General features: G+C 41.0%; 1 protein-coding gene across 2 annotated transcripts in view; it reads right to left on the reverse strand.

Annotated features, from left to right (window-relative positions):
• Positions 1 to 25,350, reverse strand: part of vps13d (vacuolar protein sorting 13 homolog D) — a 216,010-nt gene that overhangs the window by 94,086 nt on the left and 96,574 nt on the right. For both annotated transcript variants that reach the window (XM_078425505.1, XM_078425504.1), the window contains 14 exons: positions 23,852 to 24,062; positions 22,972 to 23,219; positions 21,588 to 21,779; positions 21,346 to 21,472; positions 20,151 to 20,293; positions 19,511 to 19,641; positions 17,868 to 18,043; positions 16,115 to 16,238; positions 13,326 to 13,561; positions 9,278 to 9,395; positions 8,629 to 8,792; positions 7,668 to 7,776; positions 2,703 to 2,879; positions 632 to 751 (listed from right to left, as the gene is read on the reverse strand). In XM_078425505.1, coding sequence (XP_078281631.1) covers positions 632 to 751; positions 2,703 to 2,879; positions 7,668 to 7,776; positions 8,629 to 8,792; positions 9,278 to 9,395; positions 13,326 to 13,561; positions 16,115 to 16,238; positions 17,868 to 18,043; positions 19,511 to 19,641; positions 20,151 to 20,293; positions 21,346 to 21,472; positions 21,588 to 21,779; positions 22,972 to 23,219; positions 23,852 to 24,062 — 2,276 coding nt within the window. The remainder of the gene's footprint in view (positions 1 to 631; positions 752 to 2,702; positions 2,880 to 7,667; positions 7,777 to 8,628; positions 8,793 to 9,277; positions 9,396 to 13,325; positions 13,562 to 16,114; positions 16,239 to 17,867; positions 18,044 to 19,510; positions 19,642 to 20,150; positions 20,294 to 21,345; positions 21,473 to 21,587; positions 21,780 to 22,971; positions 23,220 to 23,851; positions 24,063 to 25,350) is intronic.

Below are 25,350 nucleotides of genomic sequence, written 5' to 3' on the forward strand. Positions count from 1 at the left end.
ACTTGAATTGCAACACCACGTGCAATATTCACTCCACTGATGACGGGGTGCTTTTATTGTGAATGTTTTGCAACAGTTGGACAAGGCCTTGGTGAGACCACACCTTGAGTGTTGAGTGCAGCTGGTTCACCTTATCTGAGGAAGAATGTTCTTGCCACGGAGGGAGTTTAGCAAAGGCTCACCAAGCTGATTCCTGGGATGGTAGGATTGATACACGAGGAGAAATTAAGTCAATTAGGTTTACATTCACTTTCATTTAACAGAATGAGGGATTCACATAGAAAAATACAAAAATCCTAATAGGATTGGATAAATGTGATGCAAGATATTCCCGAAGGCTTGAGCCATTTGGAAGGGGCATACAGGGACAATTAAGGGGTGGCTTTCATCATCAACGTCTGCATGTTGCAGCAGTCTTCATACATTGGCAGAGAAATTGTTCTTTATTAATAACTGGCAAATCAAACTTCTACATTTATTTTAGTCTGTTAACAACTGGTCACATTGTTTCAGACTGGGGAGTTTGTCCTGTTCCTCTGTGCCTGACAAGGTGTTTTGGAAACTTCTTGTTGTTTTGAATCAAACACATCAGAAGATTACAAATAAAATCTGAAACGAAACATAGTCACACCTCTAACTCTTGTTCAGCTTCCAAGTTCTTCAACTTCCGGATTTCACCAACTTCGGCTAGTGGACACTCTTCGGTCCCCGTGAGGGAACGATGGGTTCTGCGATGCTGTACATCAGTGATCTGCAACAAGCCAAAACAGTCACAAGACCAACAAAATTACAAACCATTAACTGGTTCAGAAAGTACAGAACCAATGGAACAGAGTGATTATATAAAATACAAACATCAAATGGAAACAAATTTGCCATTCAAGATTTCTACAAAATCCACGAACCAAACTTACATAGAAAATGCAGAGATAGCATCACAGGGAAAGGAGAATTTAATTTTCGGGTATAAATACTAAATATTTAGAATTCAAAAGAAAAATAAACAAGTAAAAGTGTCATATACGTCAATGTTTCCATCTCGAAGTCAGAAGATTGTGCGGGTGCAAATACTATTCCAAAGACCTGTGCAATTGTGCTGTTGAAAGTATGTCTGTATAAATAAATGTTAATCTAATTCTGTCCACTCTCATAAAAGATCCAATTGTACAAGAAACGTTGGATAAAAGATTATCTCGACACTATTAAGTTACTGTCAATGAGAGCTTGCTGCTGGCAGAACCGGCGGCCTTGTTTCTTACAATTCAAAAATACTTGGTGTAAAGCACTTAGAATGTCCACAAACCATGAAAGATGCTACAGGACATCATTTTGCAGGACAGGGGATGGAAATGGGAAATAGGGTTAAAGGAACGACTGAAATACCAAGGGAGGGAGGAAGAAATGAACTGGGTGACCTATTTAAGAGAAGAACGACAGAAGAACAACTCAATGAATCAACAAAAAGACATCAAAGAACAGGTGGAAAAGACGGAAAGAGGGCTATGCAAAAAAGCACAGGAAAATTTAAAAAATGTTTTTGGGACCTCTCGGGAGAAAATCAACTAGCATGAATGGATCAGAGCAGGAAAGACAAAATGGAAAATTGAAAGCATTTAACATTAATTTCTGAAACTTGGAGCAAGTGCAAGAACGAGTTCAGAGAGTCACCAGTGTAGCAGGGAGGCGGTACAATCAGTAATTAAAGACATATATCTTCCCCACCCTAAACAGAAAACATATGTGTCTGAGGAAATGTATTAAAAGAGTGGCTTTTCCAAATAAGAGGTGGGTGGTGACAAACTGTCTGGACTGGTGTTTGAGTTAGAGGTTGCCTGGGGAATGGGTGGAGAAAAATAGTGGTTGCATGTAAGCAAAATCACTCAAGTAGCAGAAACTGTTGGAAGAAATATTGGTAGAGACTGGACTAGAGGAAGGGATGAGGATATTCAGGAACATCTGCACCAGAAGCAGATTGAAAATAACTGCTGTGCTGCACAGAGGACAGAAATATACTGTACAGTGTTGGCCCATAACAAAGTTGGAGGGAGAGGAAAGAATTCTTCTTAAGACATAAGATGATTGAGATGGGAAATGATGCTTTGTTTGATGTGTGGAATCGTAATCCAGAAGGAAAAGGTCATCTGTTAAAAATGTATTCTACAAGGAAATATGAAGATATATCTGAAAAAAAAAATGCAGATGCTGGTTTAAATCGAAGGTAGACATAAAATGTTGGAGCAGTCTGAAGAAGGGTCTCGACCCGAAAAGTCACCGATTCGTAGGGTTGCCAACTTCCTCACTCCCAAATAAGGGACAAAGGGTGACGTCACCACCCCGCGCCCCACGTGACCTCACCCAGCCAGCGGCCACGTGCTCCCGCACGGGCGGCCGCCATTGATGGAGCGGGAGCACGTGGCCGCTGGCTGGGTGAGGTCACGTGGGGCATGGGGTGGTGACGTCACCCTTTGTCCCGTATTTGGGAGTGAGGAAGTTGGCAACCCTACTAATACGGGACAAGGGCGGTCCCATACGAGACAAACTGATTTAGCCCAAAATATGGGATGTCCTGGCTAATACGGGACAGTTGGCAACCCTACCCATTCCTTCTCTCCCGAGATGCTGCCAGACCCGCTGAGTTACTCCAGCATTTTGTGTCTACCTATGAAGATACATTTTGGTTAACCCGCTTGTCATCAGCATACCTGCAACACCCGTGTAGGGCCATCTGGAATAACTCGCAAAGAAAGAACTCCTGAACCAGGTCTCATTTTCTGGTTAATGAACTGTTGCTCAACTGGAACTGGTTCCAGGCCAAGGGTTGGTTCTGGACCCAGCACCACCTCTGCTCCATCGTACAAGCCTGAAATGCCTTTAGTTATCTAGATAAATCAAAGATTTAAGATACTTTGCACCACACTCTCTCACACACACACAAATAAAAAAGGTTCCAGTTAGAATACAATTTTAACCTGTACTAGACCAAAGTTAACTACACAAATGAGTTGAATACAGTCACAGATTAGTAATAAATTACCCATGTGTTGCACACGAGTTGTATGATCATATGAAATGCATATACAGGGGCAGCACAGTGGCACAACAGTAGATATGCTGCCTTATAGCGCCAGAGACCCAGGTTTGATCCTGACTACGAGTGCTGTCTGTGTGCAGTCTATGTTCTCCCTGTGACCACGCGGGCTTTTTCCTGGTGCTCTATTTTCCTCCCACATTCTAAAGAACGGTTGATTGGCCTCTGTGAATCTCCCCGAGTGCGTAGGATGCAAAAGGGATAACTCAGAACTAGTGTACGCGTAGATATATTGGGCCGAAGGGCCTGTTTCCATGCTGTATCTCTAAACTGAACTTGCTGGCAAAAGCATCAAAAGTAAAATCAATCACAGACATTGTGGCCGAAGGGCCTGTTCCTGTACTGTTCTCCGTTCTGCTCAGCTATCAGTATTGTGCTAATCTAGTTCGCCAATACCTTAAAATTAAAATGCTCATTCTCCTGTTCAAATTCCTCCATGCCTTGCTACACCCATTGCTGTAATCTCCACTGAATGTGTAAGAAATCCGATTCCTAACTTTAGCATCCTCACTCTTTTTGCCCTCTCTCTGATGTGTGTGCATTCAAGCTTGTAAGTGTCAGATCCTGTTTGCCAGCCCCTCAATACTTTTCCGTTCCCTTTATTAGAGCCTCTTAAACCCTGTATCTGAACGTGCAGCACTAAACTTTCAATGACCATTCCCAAATATCTCCGTCTTTATCCCAAATAGCTCCCTCTTTATCACAGTGTCATTTTCTTCCCCTCGTTCTGCTGCTGTGGAACGCCTCGGGGCGTCTTCCTGTGTTAAAAATTGCCAGTCGTTGCTGAAAACCTCACCTGTTGTTCAAGTTCCGTAACTGTGAATGCAACGTTCTGAAAAACTTAAATTAACAGATCTGAACAAAACAAATGCCAGCAAATCAGCTTGTCTACCCCAGGTGTGCTCGGCACAAAAGAACATTGCTACCCGTGGAAAAACAACCACGTCTAATAGAAATAACAGACTGTAACATGTTGCATGCAACAAATCACCAAGTGTCACCACTAAGTGGTTTGCTTTTCAGTATCCGCCAGCATTGGCTTGTTGCCTAAACTCCTCTCAAGTGCACGTTTTCCTTTTATCAAGTAAAATTGACCATAATTTCAAAATGCAGACATAGAGCAGCGAGCTTGAATCTGGGTTTAATTTATCTCAACCAGTTGAGGTGCTGCCGTTGGCCTGAGTGTCCCTGACTCAGGAAGAGGAAAAACGTGCTATTTATTAATTCTCGCGGAAACAGGCAGAAGCAGGGAAGAACAGAATCAGAATCAGGTTCAAGGGTGAATTCCAAAATGTAATAATGCTTGTGAGAAACATTTGCAAAAACATGGTGCTGGAGGGAATCCCTGAAAGAATGGAAACAGAAATGACAAAAGTGCTTTGAAGGTGAAATTAACTACCCAGTGCTGGATAGAGGATGACTGACTAGTTTTCACAATTATTTCTGCTTTGAAGATTTTTTTTAGATATTTGGAAAGTCAGCATGGATTCATAAAACACAGGTCTTTTTTGGAGAGGTGAAAAAAAGCGGCAGTCTGAGAAATGTCTCTGAACATTAACTGTATGTGTGGAAGGCACTTGATGAAACCTCTCATGGCAGACTCATGGAAAGTGAGCTAAGTATTGAACTGGCTGTGAAATGACTTGGGTGAATAGGCAGGTCACCCAATTCATAAAACGTGGCACGTGACACCTTGCAAGGATCTGCAATGGAGTCTCAACTATTTATTATGTTTATCAATGTCTTAGAGGATTTGATAGCTGGTACATTTCAATCTTGTCAAAATACAAAGATGGATAGATAGATGTAAAGATTTATGAGGATATTAATATTAGTGATGATATGTTATATATATAGCAGGGAATATAAAAATTGTCTCTAAAAGCTTCTTTAAATATGTAAAAAGGAAAAGATTAGTGAAGACAAATGTTGGTCCTACAATCAGAGACAGGTGAATTTATAATGGGAAACAAGGAAATGGCAGAACAGTTCAACGAGTACTTGGATCTGTCTTCACTAAGGCAGACACAAACAATCTCCAAGAAATACTAGGAGACCGAGGATCTACTGGGAGGGAGGAACTAAAGGGAATCCACATTAGTCAGGAAATGATGTTAGGTAAACTGTTGGGTCTGAAGGCAGATAAATCTCCAGGGCCTGATGGTCTGCATCCCAGAGTACTCAAGGAGGTGGCCCTAGAAATCGTGGATGCATTGGTGATCATTTTCCAATTTCTCTCGACTCTGGATCAATTCCTGTGGACTGGAGGTAGCCAATGTAACCCCACTTTTTAAGAAAGGAGGGAGAGAGAAAAAGAAGAATTATAGACCAGTTAGCCTTCCATCGGTAGTGGGGAAAATGATTGAGTCGATTGTTAAAGATTTTATAGCAGCGCATTTAGAAAGCAGTGACAGGATCGGTCAAAATCAGCATGGATTTATGAAGGGGAAATCATGCTTGACTAATCTTGTTGAATGTTTTGAGGATGTAGAATGGACAAGGGAGAGCCAGTGGATGTGGTGTATCTGGACTTTCAAAAAGCCCTTAACAAGGTCCCACACAAGAGATTAGTGTGCAAAATTACAGCACATGGTATTGGGGGTAGGGTATTGACATGGATAGAGAACTAGTTGGCAGACAGGAAGCAAAGAGCAGGAATTAACGGGTCCTTTTCAGAATGGCAGGCAGACACTAGTGGGGTGCCGCAAGGCTCGGTGCTGGGACCCCAGTTATTTACAATACATATGAATGATTTAGACGAGGGAATTAAATGTGACATCTCCAAGTTTGTGGATGACACAAAGCTGGGTGACAGTGTGAGCTGCGATCAGGATGCTATGAGGCTGCAGGGTGACTTGGATAGGTTGGGTGAGTGGGCAGATGCATGGCAGATGCAGTATAATGTGGATAAATGTGAGGTTATCCACTTTGGTGGCAAGAACATGAAGGAAGATTATTATCTGAATGGTGTCAGATTTGAAGAAGGGGAGGTGCAACGTGACCTGGTTGTGCTTATACATCAGTCACTGAAAGTAAGCATGCAGGTACAGCAGGCAGTGAAGAAAACTAATGGCATGTTCGCCTTCATTGCTAGAGGATTTGAGTTTAGGAGCAAGGAGGTCCTACTGCAGTTGTATGGGGCCCTGGTGAGACGGCAGCTGGAGTATTGTGTGCAGTTTTGATCTCCTAATTTGAGGAAGGACATTATTGCTATTGAGGGAGTGCAGTATAGGCTCACCAGGTTAATTCCCGTGATGGCGGGACTGACATATGATGAAAAAATGGGTTGACTGGACTTGTATTCACTGGAATTTAGAAGGATGAGAGGGGATCGTATAGAAACATACAACACTCTTAAAGGATTGGACAGGCTAGATGCAGGAAAAATGTTCCCGATATTAGGTGGGTCCAGAACCCGGGGTCACAGTTTATGAATAAGGAGTCGGCCACTTAGGACTGAGATGAGGAAAATCTTCTTCACCCAGAGAGTTGTGAATCTGTGGAATTCTGCCACAGAAGGCAGTGGAGGCCAAATCACTGGATGTTTTCAAGAGAGAGTTAGATTTAGCTCTTAGGGCTAATGAAATCAAGGGATATGGGAAAAAAGCAGGAATGGGGCACTGATTTTAGATGATCAGCCATGATCATATTGAATGGCGGTGCTGGCTCGAAGGGCCGAATGGCCTACTCCTGCACCTATTTTTCCATGTTAGACACACCAGAGATCCAAAGGAACCCAGGGGCGTGTATTCCAGCATACGGGACTTTTACCACCGGACCTTCCACTCAGTGGGAAGAAGCACCTTATGCAGAGGTATGGGGCTAATCTCATTTACTCTTCACATTCCATAAAGTATAACCCCCGTGCACTATATGGAATGGGCGTTGACATTATGCAGTAAAAACCCTGACTGAATGATGCTTGGGGAACTAGGGCAATTCTGGCCACCATCTCTTGGAAAGAACATACTGGCTTAAGGAGTGCGTGCAGCATGAACAAACCCTGAGCACCCGGGATTGAATTGCAAGGGGAGTGTGTGTGCAAATAAAGATATATTCCATAGAATACAGAAAGTGATGACTCGCAAGTGATGATTTCATTGAAGTCTTCCGGTAGCATGAATTACTTATTCTAAGTGAAGTAGCATCATGTCACAGCTTTAATGAATTTGAAAATTTCTATCTGCCAATTCTCTGTGCTGAAGGTTTGTATTTATAAAACGTCAGCAACTACTAAACTGCTGCACTGGTGATTACCAACCTGCCACAGGTATTGCATGGGAGTTATCTGAGGTAATAAATTAAAGCAATATACCTAATTTGAATTGCTTAAATTTGGATTCTGCGGTGGTGTATCATATGAAGCTAAATCCATTGGCAGAAGGGAGTGTCCTTAAATCATTATGTGTGACATTTCCCCCAAACACAATGAAAACCACTCTCTTACTCTGCCCCTCACCTCAACGTGTGTGTTTCTTTCGATGCAACCTTCTGGGATGGTACAGTCACTTTCCCATCCACTTAACGATGGCTGTATAGTTACACGAGGGGTTTATGCTGCTAACGTTGTTGCTCTTACCTGTACTACCATTCTTGTTTGGCCACAGCTCAGGCGCCCATCTTGGAAATACCAACTCTGGGTGGTGCCGCGACGCCGCTCAGGCTTTCTCAGCATGAGTGGCTCATACCTGCAACACACAGAGGAGGAGCAGGAGGACATGTTATCCATGTGTATACACTTATTACAGGTATATCTTCTGAATGGGCTCCATTACTTGTTATATAATGTATAAATATATATACATACACACAAGTACACATATAATTTATATATAATATACATATAAACATAAATATAAAAATATATGTAAATAAAAAAATATAAATATATATACACACAGATAAATATATATATAAATATAAATAAATATATATATATATACAAATAAGCAAGTAAATAAATATCTATATATAAATTATTATTAGTGTCCTTAAATGATTATTTGAACAGCCAGCTTGTAATCACTGAAGACTTAAGAATGGCCCTGTGGTTGAGCACCTGGAGTTCAAAATGTATTGCCTTATAAGAAGAAAGAAAAACAAACAAAAAGTAGGATTGTAATTCATTTTATGGAACAGCAATGAGTTATATTCTATACATTCATTGGAATGGAACAAAGAAGTGCTGAATTGTTGCAGCCAAATTCATCCAAATGTTAAACTAGATGATGTTCTGAGCCATCATGAGAAAGTCAGTTACCAAGATTTTAAAGTCTTGTTACTATGGACACCACCTCAGTTGTTTACCACTCTGAGGAAAGGCTTTTCCTGAACATTCAATCCACAGAAGCAATCACGTAATTGCTGGTATATTGGTCATCCTCACGCTCCTTTAAATTAATTAAAGGCAAATGGCTGTTGACAACTAAGAGATGTGCCTGAAGAAATGAGCACCAATTTAGACCACAACTATCGAGAAAGTGAAGGAATGAGAATTAAACTTTGTCTCTTTCACCCATTGACAAGTTTGCAAACACTACCTGCAGTCGGTGACAGCAGCCACGCCTGCAATGTCGAGGACCAACCCCGACTGTGGCGGTTCACTATACGAGGGTTTGTTGGGGTTATGAGGAGGAGAAGAACCCTCGTGGCATAACATCCCACTACCAGTCATGCGCCAAAGCTGTGATCTTTTACCTGGTTCCTAGATTTGAGCAGAATTTTATTATGGTTAACAGGTAAAGCAAAGAACGGAATATACGCTAAATGAATAATTTAACACTTGCTCATCAAAGTACGACAAGATTATGACGTCACTGAATGAAGTTAGTTTAACTGTAATCTTATCTTCTGATTGCCCCTACTTTTATGCCCCACAAGGTATCAACGCTCGCTGGGCTTTAGTTTCAGGGGACTGGCCATCTCCAATGAACGTGCCATTCTTCATGTACAAACCTTCATGTACATGATTGACATCAGTGCCGCACTTAGAGGGAATGAATCTCATTACAGCATAATTGGCCTGAGGAACAATCCTATTAGGCTGGCAAATAGTCTGGCAAAACGTGCTTTTTAGCAGTCTCTGTGATTAATAGTTGAAGAGGTTGTACTGTCCCCTGAAAGATATTTTCCAAAGAAAGAACAGTTTTCAATACGATTTCCTCACAGATTATATTTTTCTCCTTTTACCTTTTTCTTCAGGATTACTCTTCCAGTTTTGGGTGCAACATCCAGCACTAACTCTGCACATCGAACATTTTTCTTCCCTGAACCTTGAGCAACAGGCCTTCCAGAGGATTCCACAAGCCTGGTTTAAAAATACAACAACACAAATTTAGCATTTTATTAAGGAAGAATCATCAAGCACCTGTACATCACTTTTCACAACCTCACATTTGCTTCACAGGCAATGAAGATCACATGAAATGGAGTCACTCGCTCAATAGCTAATGAGTCATAGCTTCATGAAAATATTGTACTTTAAAAAAACATCTTGAAATGGTACCAAGGGAGTAGGGTCCACTTGCCAGGAGAAGGGATTTCAGATTGACACCTTGCACGAACCCCCCCATAGTATCTTTAGCATTGCGCTGATGTCATTCTTGACTGAATACTCACGACTCTGTATTGGGGCTTAAATTCCAAAGTAAGTCCCATCGAGTCATGTCCAACATATTAATCAAAACAATGCCATTTCATCTAATTTCAAATATATTTTATATTCAAAATACAAGGATAAGCTATTTCAGTTTTGAAAGGCTTATTCATTAAGCCTAATTCAGAGTTTGTGGTTGAAGGTTCCTTAGTTTCCTCTAGATCCATGCAGCTTTGCAATAGGGGCGATCCTTGAATTTACTTATCCATTCCCTTTACCTCCTATCATCTACCTCATCGGAGGCCCTTGGACTATCTTTAATTGGACTTTAATGCTGGCAGAGGAGATTAGTTCAACTTGGCATCACGTTCGCCATGGGCATTGTGGGCCGAAGGGCCTGTTCCTGTGCTGTACTGTACTGTTCTATGTTCTGCTGCACCTCCTTCACAACTGGCCTAAATATTGAGAGATTGTCACTGCATCCCACCACAAAAGCGACGTGTCAGATGACTGGAATCATCACGGGTTTATATCTGTTCTCTACGCAAATAAACCTGGATTATTGTGAAGTTGCCATTGGCTACAGTACATTCAGAGTTGGTGGTAACCCAATCGGAAAGATTAAATCTCATTTGTGCCATTTTAGATGGAACATTTGCCCAATGTTAATACTCTTGTTTGCTAACCCTTAGTTTTAGTCAGATATCTATCATTTGTACGGTCTGTTTCTCAGTCATTTCTGTATCAGGTCAATAGACAATAGACAATAGACAATAGACAATAGGTGCAGGAGTAGGCCATTCAGCCCTTCGAGCCAGCACCGCCATTCAATGCGATCATGGCTGATCACTCTCAATCAGTACCCCGTTCCTGCTTTCTCCCCATACCCCCTCACTCCGCTGTCCTTAAGAGCTCTATCCAGCTCTCTCTTGAAAGCATCCAACGAACTGGCCTCCACTGCCTTCTGAGGCAGAGAATTCCACACCTTCACCACCCTCTGACTGAAAAAGTTCTTCCTCATCTCCGTTCTAAATGGCCTACCCCTTATTCTTAAACTGTGGCCCCTTGTTTTGGACTCCCCCAACATTGGGAACATGTTATCTGCCTCTAATGTGTCCAATCCCCTAATTATCTTATATGTTTCAATAAGATCCCCCCTCACCCTTCTAAATTCCAGTGTATACAAGCCCAATCGCTCCAGCCTTTCAACATACGACAGTCCCGCCATTCCGGGAATTAACCTAGTGAACCTACGCTGCACGCCCTCCATAGCAAGAATATCCTTCCTCAAATTTGGAGACCAAAACTGCACACAGTACTCCAGGTGCGGTCTCACCAGGGCCCGGTACAACTGTAGAAGGACCTCTTTGCTCCTATACTCAACTCCTCTTGTTACGAAGGCCAACATTCCATTGGCTTTCTTCACTGCCTGCTGTACCTGCATGCTTCCTTTCATTGACTGATGCACTAGGACACCCAGATCTCGTTGAACTCCCCCTCCTCCTAACTTGACACCATTCAGATAATAATCTGCCTTTCTATTCTTACTTCCAAAGTGAATAACCTCACACTTACCTACATTAAACTGCATCTGCCATGTATCCGCCCACTCACACAACCTGTCCAAGTCACCCTGCAGCCTTATTGCATCTTCCTCACAATTCACACTACCCCCCAACTTAGTATCATCTGCAAATTTGCTAATGGTACTTTTAATCCCTTCGTCTAAGTCATTAATGTATATCGTAAATAGCTGGGGTCCTAGCACCGAACCTTGCGGTACCCCACTGGTCACTGCCTGCCATTCCGAAAGGGACCCATTTATCCCCACTCTTTGCTTTCTGTCTGTCAACCAATTTTCTATCCATGTCAGTACCCTACCCCCAATACCATGTGCCCTAATTTTGCCCACTAATCTCCTATGTGGGACCTTGTCGAAGGCTTTCTGAAAGTCGAGGTACACCACATCCACTGACTCTCCCTTGTCAATTTTCCTAGTTACATCCTCAAAAAATTCCAGTAGATTTGTCAAGCATGATTTCCCCTTCGTAAATCCATGCTGACTCGGAATGATCCCGTTACTGCTATCCAAATGCTCAGCAATTTCGTCTTTTATAATTGACTCCAGCATCTTCCCCACCACTGATGTCAGACTAACTGGTCTATAATTACCCGTTTTCTCTCTCCCTCCTTTCTTAAAAAGTGGGATAACATTTGCTATCCTCCAATCCACAGGAACTGAACCTGAATCTATAGAACATTGAAAAATGATCTCCAATGCTTCCACTATTTCTAGAGCCACCTCCTTAAGTACTCTGGGATGCAGACCATCAGGCCCTGGGGATTTATCAGCCTTCAGTCCCATCAGTCTACCCAAAACCATTTCCTGCCTAATGTGGATTTCCTTCAGTTCCTCCATCACCCTAGGTTCTCCGGCCCCTAGAACATTTGGGAGATTGTGTGTATCTTCCTCAGTGAAGACAGATCGAAAGTAACGGTTTAACTCGTCTGCCATTTCTTTGTTCCCCATAATAAATTCCCCTGCTTCTGTCTTCAAGGGACCCACATTTGCCTTGACTATTTTTTCCTCTTCACGTACCTAAAAAAACTTTTGCTATCCTCCTTTATATTATTGGCTAGTTTACCCTCGTACCTCATCTTTTCTCCCCGTATTGCCTTTTTAGTTAACTTTTGTTGCTCTTTAAAAGAGTCCCAATCCTCTGTCTTCCCACTCTTCTTTGCTATGTTATACTTCCTCTCCTTAATTTTTATGCTGTCCCTGACTTCCCTTGTCAGCCACAGGTGTCTCTTACTCCCCTTAGAGTCTTTCCACCTCTTTGGAATAAATTGATCCTGCAACCTCTGCATTATTCCCAGGTCACTTGGAACCATCTTGTATCTGTATACTGTGGATGGCTTGACTCTAATCATGGATTAGTCTTTCTGCTGACCGGACAGCACACAACAAAAAAATATTACACTGTACCGTGTGGTACACGTGACAAGAAACTAAACTAAACAATATTACACTGTAGCGTGTGGTACACGTGACAAGAAACTAAACTAAACAAGTAGTCACAAAACTTAGACTTTCTAAGAATCTTAAAAACAGAGTTCCAATCAGCTCCAATCAATATTTTTGAACTTCATGTTGATTTTGAGTTAGCGCCACCTGGCACGAGGATTCCTTTGCGAATATATAAATCTGTTAAATGGTTTTCAAAATCATGAACACATTGTTCCACCAGTTGAACTGATCTTGACATGGGAAGAAACTAGAAGTCATGAAAGTTATTAGCATTTTCAAAAATAAGGTTATGTTGATGCACTCACAAGCAAAGATTAGTCTCCAAATCTTTCATCTATTTACCTTGATTACGCATTTTTTCTCTCACTGTTCACCCTGATTGAATACTAAAAGTTTTATATACAATGGAATTAATATGCGAGCTAGAATAAATGCATACAATGATATTGAGAGATTATTTTCCTTTCAGCTTAAGCTGTTAAGAGTTTCATGATGACCATCTAAAATCATCCTGAAGTTATACTTAAATAATTGATATCAGCAAGGAACCTTGAACAATGAACATTATTCCAATGAAACATAAATCCAGGCAACCAATATTTAAAAAAACCTACCCAGAGAAGGTATAGGAGGCAGCAATGTAGATGAAATTTTCATAATAAAGCTGCTTTGACTCTTTAAAATCATTCATATCACAGGTAATTTCTGATGAGCCTGCCCCTTTCACAGATAATGTAATAAAAGGCTGAAGAACAGGCTCATCCCAAGCATAATCTAGTGAGCTGGATGGTTTTACTTCTGTCTTTAGCCTTGGCTCCACCACACCGTGTTGATTGAAAATAATTGCAACCTGATACAAAAGAGGAGAGATTAGGAGCTTAATGTGAAGGCAGATACATACTTCACGATGTCATGACATTGGTAGAACAGTTCTTCCTCTACCTTCCTACTCGCATTGTCAGCTCTTAAGGATAGTGGAATCAGGGGGTATGGGGAGAAGGCAGGAACGGGGTACTGATTGAGAATGATCAGCCATGACCACATTGAATGGTGGTGCTGGCTCGAAGGGCCGAATGGCCTACTCCTGCACCTATTGTCTATTGTCTATTACTGGAATGGTCATTATGTAGTACTTTCAAAGTTGCTCTGAATCAACAAAGTAAGTGCAAAAGCTTAAGTACGATTTGATCTTGCACCAATTCACAGGATGTATTCAAGAGGGAGTTAGATATAGATCTTAGGGCTAACGGAATCAAGGGCTATGGGGAGAAAGCAGGAACGGGGTACCGAATCTGGATGATCAGCCATGATCATCTTGAATGGCCGAATGGCCTACTCCTGCACCTATTTTATATGTTTCTATACAAATAATAAACCTAACTGAAACTAGTCAGCATGCTGGTCTAATATGCATCCCAGGTTAAAACTTCTGCAGTTCAATATACTATCTTCCTTGATGTTTTAAAAAAACATATTTGCAAATACACACAATATTGAAACAAACACGGATAAAAGCTGCAAAAATAATTTAAAGCATTCTCATTTTAAACCAGTGCTAATTAAAAATAAAAGCAATTTTAAATTGTATGCTGCTTTGTCTGTCTTCTCATTATTCTCTCATATTTAGTTTGTGATGCGTAACTAGTTAAAAATAAACAAAACAGACTGAACAGTAAATTATAAATAATATTAACAAAGCTACAACAGAACAAGTTGTGAGTCTGCTCTACAGAATGTGAGGAATTGTGTACAGCAAGACTACTTGAAACTAATAGGCGTTGTGGATGTCTGTGCCTTGAACTGCCAGCACAGAAACACTGACATGAAGTCCAACTTAGAAGAACTGCTCACACAGGGGAAAGGGGGTATCTCTTGGCAGTTTTCTCCAGACATCAGGGAATGCAAGAAAAAAAAAGAATGAGAATATGCAGAAACTGATCCTACCCAACAATTACACTGTCTTTGCTTGCAAGGAAAAGGGCCGAAGGGCCTGCTCCTGTGCTGTATTATTCTATGTTCTACGCTTCCTCACTGAGTAAGAAGAGAGACCACCAGGAGGGCACCAGAATGGTGAATATGGTACCATGAACAGAGGTTGCCTAGAGAGGGGAAGTGTATTATGGGGAAACAGAAAGCATTGTAAACAGGATTGAGAGATCAACAGAATATGTTATTTCCCTGATGACACTTGCTGGAGAGACCATTGGCAAGTAAAAGGAAAGATTTAATTGTTGAAATGCACACCACAGTTAACGGAGGAAAAAATAAGAAAGAGATTCTATTTGCGCTGTAACCATGCATCAGAAGATAAATTGCAGGACTATAATTCTAAGGGTTTTGAGCTAAAAATTCTGGAGTAATTTTGCAAAGTGACATAAATATACAGAAAGGTTTTGGGATCTTGTAGGAAAACCAAGTGATTGAAGGAGTGCTGTGGAAACTAAGCATTCCATTTTGTGGATCACTGGCACAACAATACGAAGGAACAGCACCATTGTGGTGGCCGCTTCTGAAATAAGCTGGGAATAGGGTCTAATCAGTAAGATAAATAGGGGTCATCAAATGTACATTAACCCAGTAAATGAACTGAGCTGGATAGCCCCAGGGGAAATGATCGTATTAATAATATTTTGCAATCAAATGCAAGGGTACAGAACAGACTCTTGGTCAGAAATTGTGCTTTATGTAACAGAAGTAAAGGATGTAAAATTATTTAATCAGAAGAGAGATCTCAGAAATGTGTGTGTGAAGCATTAAAGAATACAAATAAAGAAGAAATAAGTAAATGTACTTTATTCAAACACACTTACTATAAGGAAATGCAGGCATAACCGAATGAAAAATTACACCATTGTGTTCAAGTCTAGGAATTACTTATAGCAGATAAATTATCTCTGTTGGTTTGGGAGCCGAGGACCAAATTATAATCTAAAAATCAAAAAGTTATGATCTCATTGAATGAAGCATCAAGTTTGAATGACAATGTTTTCCTATCCTGTCCTTATTTTGTAATGTTTCTAAAGATCAAATACATTCCTAGTTTGTTACGATGCATTTGACGAGTCTATTTTGGAGATGGCTGAAACTCTTGCCAAAGGTTAGTTTGCTGTGAAGTGTCATTAAGTAGGACGATTAGCATGTTCTGTTACACATATCTAATCAGCATTGATCTACGTAACATGTTTCCAGGTTGTGGCAACATTTTGAAGAGCTGTGTTTGTAACACTTGAAGTGTGTTCTGGATGCATGGGCAATAGTCATTGCCAAGAGTGAAGTGTGTTCTAGATGCACGGGCAAGAGTCATTGCCAAGAGTGGTGTGTTCTAGATGCATGGGCAATAGTCATTGCCAAGAGTGGTGTGTTCTAGATGCATGGGCAATAGTCATTGCCAAGAGTGATTTACCTCTGAAAAGTTGTCAATGCGGAATGGAGGTGGCAGCTGTTCAGAGTTACTGAATGCAATGTGGTACGTTGCTCCTTTAAGGGTGATTTCTACCCGGAGGAGGTGACAATTACCTTGGGTATCCCTGCAAAACAAAACGTATTTGGAAGTTCAAATCATCAGCCTGTTTCTTGTACATTTGCCCTGCTTACCTCTGCGTCTCTCTGGTATTTTCAATTTTCTGCAGTAATTTTCCCACAAATCTAGATTTTAATACTCGGCGGACAGTGAGATTGACTTGGACAGTTAATCATGAAGTTGATTTCCAACAGTGATTTTATTCTGACGTATGGAAAATTCCCTCTGGAATTGCTACAAAAAGCTCAGGAATGGAAATGTGCCAATTTTCCACTCCCTGGTCTCTGGACACCGAAGCAAGTTGTGCCTCATTTATTTAAACAGCACCTCAAATTTAAGTAGTCCAGCATTGGATTGGAAATCAAAGACTTGTCTGAACCCCAGAATACAATATTCTGAAGAAGGGTCTCGACCCAAAACGTCACCCATTCCTTCTCTCCTGAGATGCTGCCTGACCCGCTGAGTTACTCCAGCATTTTGTGATACTTTCGATTTGAACCAGCATTTGCAGTTATTTTCCTACCCAGAATACAATATGTCATGAAGACTTGTCTGAACCCCAGAATACCATGTCGTGGGGAGAGGTGTACTGCAACAGCTAAAACTTGTAAAGCATAAATAAGCCTTTCCTATTGCACATTAACATTCCATCCAGACTTCAGAACTGATTTCAGAATTATCATAATGAGAGCAGGCAAAATGGCTAAGATTTAACCAGTATGTAGGCGAGAAAATCTAACAGATATTGAAAAGCCCAGGTTTGCTAAATAGTTAACATGGAAAAAAAAGGCTCATATTTGGCTGTTGGCCTCTTAAACCCAACATGTTTATTTTAAATGCTTAATTTTAAACTGAAAGCCATGGCTCATGTGCTCCACTATTTTGGTCACTGGGATTCAATCTCACTGTTCATTCTAGCAACAAAAAAGGCATTCTTAAACCCTCCCAGCATTCTAAAAATCAAAATTATGACGCAAAAAGAAAACTAAAAACAAAAAAAAAATGGATTTTAGCAAAATCAAATCATGGAGAAAATTCCTTCCGAACAAAAGGCATTGCACTAAGCCAGTTAACACAAACTGTTGCATGTTCTTAAATATCCATAAAATCAATGAAACAAATGACTAACTTTTCGCAATCTGCCAGTAACTCTACTATCCCACCAGGGGTTTTGGCAGGAACTAATAAACCCCAGCTCTCCAGTGATGGATGTGAGATTAAAGACCCAACACACTGAAACAAGGTGAAGAGGGTAAAAGAGTCTTAATCATTCCAAACAGATTACCAATGTGGAGACATGAGACTGCAGATGCTGAAATCGAGCAAAAAACATAGTGCTGAAGGAACTCAGTGGGTCTGGCAGCATCTCTGAACGGAATGGACAGATGTCATGAGCCTTCTTCAGACTGAGCTGGCCCATATTATTGGTAACGCAGCAGGTTCATAACTTCTGTAAAGGGGACCCAAGTATCTTAAAAAGGAAGTGTGCAACATAAGTTGTTCAGATCAAGGCAATCCTGCTTTTTTATTGATAGCACAACTCACCAATTTCTAACTGTCAACAATATCCTTGTTGAGCTATGAAAGACCCTGACTTCAGCTACCTCATTTTATTTCCCCGGAATACAATTCTCACCTCATGTTGATATGGAAGGAACTGTTCTTGTTCACCTCAAACCCCCCTGACCAAGTGCAGTTGGAAACATCCATCAGCCTCACACATAGCAACTGATCATAATCATTCCTTGGCCAATGGAAAACCACGCTAGCTCCAGGTAGAGTTGAAATATAACCATCTGGATTTTGAGTGCCCTGAAAAAGAAAGGTTAAATTCATTGTTGTGTCAAGAGTGATTTATTGTCAGGACAATGATGCCGAAGGAAGGAAGGAAAGAAGATGACATTTATGTCTTTTTAATGGGGTTTCATCAAATGCTTAAATTCTACTAAAATACTTGTGAAATGCAAATTCTTGGTTTAAAATCCAATTATGGGGCAAAATATATTGAGGACTGGCGGTTCAGGTGAAAAATGTAATTACTTAAGCAGTTAAGTGTCATGTTAGTTGTACTACATCCTCATTGTTAATGGATAAGCAAAATGAGTAGAATGACTTTCGTTATATCCATAGCTGACATAAACGTATGAAAGCAGGGTATTCTGAAGCTAATTTGTTCAAAGCAAAGTCCCAGAAATCACTAAAGAGATGAAACTGGTGGAATTCAATGAAATATCCATTAGGTGCATATATAGCAACTGACAGATAGTGTGTGCTCTTAGCTGCATCTGCCTGATCAGACAAGAGCAGTTTGCTAATCCATTAAGGAGAAGCTTTAACACTATTATTCTCTCACCACCTTGGTGGGTAAGAAGCATTCAAATTTCAGATTGAAACCCAAGTCACAATTTATGTGGCGAGGATTATGAAATGAAATATATTTATAAACACTATTCAGCCACTGGACTGATCCTTAGCGGAAAGTATAATGCTATTGTTAAAGACGGAAGAAATTTAGGTTTTTAAATTTAGAAAAAGGCTAATGAAAGGAGAATTGAGAATAAGAGGAACATTGCTAAAACTAAACAATGGTAGGACAAACGACACAGATTAGGACTGACGTCTGCAAATTCACATCAACACTGACAAACAGACAGAATACTCTTCCAGGCAATGGAGGTGCATTTGAATGTCATGAGAACAGGATTGTAGCATCTTTCCTAATGGATGAGCCGAAATGAGCTGAATAGGTCTTCTTATCTGCATCCATCTTGTACTGACACAGGCATACATAGCAAAGCAACAGGGAGAGAGAACCAAGTAGCAAATTGAAAGTGCAATATTCATACAATAGGTGAACGTTTTAGAAAGGATAAAAAGCAGTTCTACAATATCACTGATGGGCTAAATTGATAACCAATTAAAAGCTACTAACAATGTATAACCCTGATGAAATGAGGTCATCATGTTACCTCAACCGTTCCAGCAAGCCTGCCCTGGGTCTGCCCAACCTATTCATTTTGCTGTTTCTGCATCACTTCAGCTTGCAAACTTGTGTACGCAAAACGTTTGTGGAAATGTCCCGACCCACTATCAAATCCTTTCCTCATCTATTTTAAGAGAAAGCCTAATGCAGTGCATGCAGGAATTCATCAAGTTTGCTCATGAGAAAAAAAATATTTGCAGTAAGTTCCAAGTTTCTGCTGCATTTAGTAAGACATTCCTTTCCAAAATACAATTTAACGTGTCATGCCTTCACAGCATCAGAAAGCGCAAGCCTACCAGGCCTCGGGCAAACTCCCGTTGGGCGAAAGCCAATTTGTGAGAGGATTTGTTGTCCAGTAGGTATCTGGGTGCAAACGTTACAATGTTGGTATCTCTGTAACGGCCTCGACCTTTCCGAATATCAATTCCTGAAACAGAAAAATAAAAGCATTTAGAAACAGCAAACTGCAAAAGCTGTTTTACACAAAAGGACACAAAGTGCTGGAGTAACTCAGCGGGTCAGGCAGCATCTCTGGAGAACATGGATAGGTGATGTTTCACAGAGTGCTGGAGTAACTCAGCGGGTCAGGCAGCATCTGTGGAGAACATGGATAGGTGATGTTTCGGGTTTGGACCCTTCTTCAGAAGGGTTTCAGGTCAGGACCATTCTTCAGAATATTTTCTGATGAAAGGCCCTGATCCGAAATTTCACCTACCCTTGTTTGCTGGACCTGCTAGGTTACTCCAGCACTTTGTATCCTTGAATATAAAAGCATGTTTGGAGACCCAGTAATGCAAAGCAGAAATTGAGGGATAAAAACTTTATTGTTGGCACTGGACAAAACAGCTGTGCTTTTGCAATGATGAAAGAGGATTCCATTCATCAACCCCTGCACATATCTCAAGTAAGTCAGTGAAAACCTTTGTCCAGCCTTACCAATACTGTAAATAAGTCCTGGTCTGTTCCCGTGCTGAATCACTTTCACGGCTCGGACACCACTGCCTCCATCTGGGGAGAACTCCTGACACCACCCGGGTACTGCATCCGGGTGGATCCCCTTTCCAATCCTCATGGTGCACCTGCAAAGATCATCAGAAATGTGAACAACAATTTTGCCGTGTCCTGGTGAACATTTGATCAATTTCCCTCCTGAGATAAATAAAGTTCTATCATATTGTATCGTTGCACAGCCAAAAGTGAGGCGGAGACCCAGGAGATTGGCGACGCTGGAACGTTGTGGAAAAAACAAACTGATGGCGGATCTGCCGGCCACGAGGCATCTGTGGAGGGAGATGGGTAAACGACATTTCGAATCGAGACCCTTCCTCGAACCTAGGATAGAGATAGCTGGTGGAAAAAATTAAGTGTTGATCCTTGCAGCTAATGGTTAAAATAGTCTGTTTAGAAATCAAGTAATGACTCAAAATGTTCCGTTTATCAAATGGCTGTTAACTGTCTTTACATTAGGTCATGAGATCTTTCCAATGGCCGAGTGAAAAGAATAATGAAAGTGTAATGCTCCACAAAGGGTATTTAATTACATTATATCTACATTATAGAAAAATGCTTATTGTTTCAGGGTGGGTGAAAGATGGCGAGGGTGGGGGAAAAGAAATAAAGATGGAAATCTGCAGGTAAAATGAGTGAGATACAAGAGGTGGCAACTTTGGCACAAAGGAATTGAGGATGTCACTTTAAGAAACAAACTGACTGCAAATCAGTCCAATTGCAAAGAGAAATTGAAAAGGTAAAGGACTGGTCACCCACTAAAGAATGAGTTTAAGTAGTGAAGACAAAACAGAAAATCAGTGAGTCAGGCAGCAACTGTACAAAGTGAAACAGTTAACATTTTAGGTCAAGAAGATTTCAGCATAACTGCGAAAGAGTGAAAATAAGGTAGTTTTAAGATCTAGATTTAGGGTTCACTTAAGCAGACATGTACATTTCATACTGACTCAAAGAATTTTGAAAACATTATAATTCCTGGCATCTTAAAAGTTAAAGCTAGGCCTTAACAAAGGTGAAAGGATGGACATATCCTGTCCTTAATTACGAACTGTTGAAACTGGAGAATAGTCACATCGAGGATGGGAGATAAAGCTGGGAGTGTAGCGTTACATTTATCACTCACATGTTGGGTTGCTCTTTGTCTGCAAAGCTGAACAGGAGAGGGCTGAGGCTTCTTGCCAGCTCGTGCTCCTCAAACTGTCCTGCAGCATCAGCCTTCGCATTGTCCTGCCGAAAAATCAGAGGCAAGCCTGTGGGAAGATGGGGATGAAGCAGAAATCTTCAGAGGGTTCATTTCTGCACACCACTTGCAGTGTTACAATGTATGCACTTATTTTTACTCTGGAATCTGAACCCTTTTCTTACCCGTCTTATTGAGGAGCCAGTAAGGGGCAGAGATAAGTATCTTCAGGGAACCTTCAGCTCTGCACACAATCCGAATGCTCAGATTCAACATGCGCTTATTGGTGTCATAGAGTCGCATGCGAACATGGTAATTAGTGGTCCCTGCTGGTATCAGTAGCTCCTTGCACATGGGGAAGTTTTCAAGTGTTATTCCTGACAAAAAAAATAATTAAATGCATTCTGAAAATAAGAGCTTATTTTGCATTTAAATGGCTAATATGACATTGGAACAGAAATGCTGTTTTCATTTCAGATTAAGAAAATCTGCATTTTTGTTTTTTTTTGATTAAATGAAGCTTTATGATATAAAGTAACAAGGAACATCACTATTCCTCACAGCAACCACTTCTGGGATTTGTGTTTAATTTAATTTTAGTGGTAAAGTTTCAGAGCAAAATTGACCAGGATGCTGGGAACACTCTGAACTGTGTCACATGAGTTTTGATTTACATCAAACATACAAAAGTGCAGCACAGGAACAGGCCATCCAGTCCATGATGTCTCTGCTGAGCTTGAAGCAACATGAATCATTCTGCCTGTGTATCTGCTTCCACCACCAGCCTTGGTAGCGCATTTCAGTAACCTGCACACCTCCTTTATATCCCCCCCCCCCTCACCATAAAGTAATGTCCTCTAGTCTTTGACATTTCCACCTGGAAATGGTTCTAACTATCCACCCTATATATGCCTCTCAATATTTTATTTACTTCTGTCAAGTCTCCGATGCTTTAGAGAAATTTGGAGAAAAAAGCATACTGATAGATGCAACATTTCCAACATCTCCAAAGCCTCCATCCACATCCTTTCATTTAACCTTGGGACAATTTTATTTTAAAAGTGAAGCTTAAATACAAAAGTATTTAACAGCATGTGCTAAAGAAAGGCAGGGTAAATTCTGCATTGAAGATGGCAGGGGAAGAAAAAATACATTCTGGCCTTCCATCAGTGACTGGAGGAGACTCACTGTGATGGATGTTTCTTTTTTTTGTTTTGTGTTGGTTTGTGATTGTGTGTGTAATTGCTTATTTTTATTGCTCTTATTGTTGGACAGTGGGTAATGGAATTTCGTCCAAAAGACTTGTTTTTCTGGGTGACAATAAAGGTTATTCTGATTCTGACTTCAGTTGCAAGCTTCTTCCTTTAAACAGACTCTTGCTTCAATAAGAGTAAGCGAGAGAACTTATATGTGTGTTTTCAAACACACGTGAATGGTACATTTAAACATCTTATCTCACAAAGTTTCTAAAACATGCTTGGACAAAATATAAAGTGTTACTCTTTTGCAATTTGGAGATGTTGCCTGCTTTTACGGTCATTGGAACAGATTAAACAACCAGTATCTTACCCAGCTCGATGTTCTGAGACGTGTCAGCTGTGTGCAGCACGGCATCTTTCCCTCGTTTTAATGACCCACTGATGGGGGTGGCTTTGACATAGTAGGACAGCTCACAGGGGAGGAGGTTTGTCAGTACCAGGGTGGGCAACAAGTAGATGGTGTGTCCCGGTTGTCGGTAAACCTGCATCGCATTGCCAGACATTAAATTTAAGGGCAGGTAATCAGGGTAGTTCTCTTTCTTAACTGCCACACAGTACCTGGATGAAATGACAACAAAGTCACGGTGTCACAGTTACATTCATATACTCCAATGACAGTGATCTGGAAAATTCACAATAATAAACAGAAAGGTTTATTATTTCACCTTTACTAATTTACAGCTGCAAACTGAACGTGTATATTTTTAGAATTCAACAAAGATTTGATTTAAGTACCCGTAAGCTGAGTGCAAATGTTCATAATTGTAGACGAAGCAAGTGAATGAATGTCATTACACATCTGATGATTAGGCAAAACATTTAAAGGCTGCATGTCATAAATATATTTGAAGAATGCATGTATAAATAAGTTTAGTTTATTGTCACGTGTACCGAGGTACAGTGAAAAGCTTTTGTTGTGTGCTAACCAGTCCGCAGAAAGACAATACATGATTACAATTGAGCCATTCACATGATAAGGGAGTAATGTTTAGTGCAAGCTAAAGCCCGTAAAGTCTGATCAAAGATAGTCCCAGGGTCTCTAAATGAGGTAGATAGTTGTTCAGGACCGCTCTCTAGTTGCGGTAGGATGGTTCAGTTGTCTGATAACAGCTGGTATTAATATTCAAATATCCACCACGTTAGGGGATTCCCAGTGATAAATGCAGCAGATAAAAGAGCACACTGCTTACCTGAAGGAGCTATTGTTATCACAGTCTGACGAATGGCACTCTCGCTTGCTGCTGTTCACTTCTCCTACTTTTGCCACACTGGTCCAGTGGATGGGCGTTTTACAGAAAAACAAACCAAATCCATTAGGTCTGGCTTGTAGACGCCAGGACGTCAGGTGTAAAGGGATTGCCAATGAGTCGCCAGGCAGCACAGCTGGCAGCACCACCGGTTCTGAAATGATTACATTGGTTTAATCGGCAATTGGCAATAGATTTGAAAGAAATCAAAAAGGAAACCATCTTTGTAAAGTCAGAGTCACACAGGACAATGGCCCTTGGGCCTGCCATGTCCATGTCATCAATTACTCATCTACATTAAAGGTAGACACAAAATACTGGAGAAACTCAGTGGGTCAGGCAGCATCTCTGGAGAGAAGGAATGGGTAACGTTGCGGATCGAGACCCTTCTTCAGACTGAGACCCTTGTTCAGTCTGAAGAAGGGTCTCGACCCAAAACGTCACCCATTCCTTCTTTCCAGAGATGCTGCCTGACTGGCTGAGTTACTCCAGCATTTTTTGTCTACCTTCGATTTATACCTGCATCTGCAGTTTTTTTCCTACTCATCTACATGAATCTCATTTACAAACATCTGATGTGTGCCTTCTATGCCCTGGCACTTTAAAGTGCTCTCTTTAAAAGTTGTGAGAGTACCCACACAGTGTATTCTAGGCTCCAATGACATTATGGGCCGACTAGTCCTACAACCTTCCAACGTTGACTATCTGATTGCCTGTAGTTGCTGCCTGACCCGCTGAGTTCCTCCAGCTGCTTGTTTTTGTTTTGCTCTAGATCCCAGCATCTGCAGTCTCTTGTGTCTCCATTTTACTGACGAACTTGGTTGCATAGAACAGGATTCTGTTCACCTGCTGATGCTTTGCTTTGGCCCCATATGTTGAGCTCCTGGTCTATTACTGCAGTTCAGCATTAGCTGCAATTGTGCAGAGGCTGAGGAATCCTGTACAAAGGCTGACAACCTGAACTTCCACACTGCTCATAGCTAGTGATTTCCTGATTCTCTTCTTCTCATCGTGTCCACACATGCTAGATATTGTGTTTCAGCCAAAACTGAGCACAACTCTTTGCAATACCATTGTTCTCTGTGAGATCCTCGGCTTTGCATTGGTGCTCCAATAGAGGACATCTCAATAGGTGCTCCATACTTTGTGGTTGAGTGCCACACATGCAGATGACATCTTCAGTGTTTATATAACCCCACGTCTTGAGAGTGGCTTTACAACAACCAGTACCAGCTCTGATTAAACACCTCCTTTGGGCTCCTGCAAGGGAGGGTAAGCGTCTGCAGATTTCCCACCTTCTGTTTTTAAATTCCACACAAATATATTTTGAACTTCTTCCCAATCACTACTTCACTTTGTGGAAAGCACACAAAGTTGTAGCAAAAGTGGATGAATTGGCTTGGTAGATAACATATAACATATAACAACTACAGTATGGAAAC

Source organism: Rhinoraja longicauda, chromosome 30 (genome assembly GCF_053455715.1).
Source record: "Rhinoraja longicauda isolate Sanriku21f chromosome 30, sRhiLon1.1, whole genome shotgun sequence".
Classification (NCBI taxonomy): Eukaryota; Metazoa; Chordata; class Chondrichthyes; order Rajiformes; family Arhynchobatidae; genus Rhinoraja; species Rhinoraja longicauda.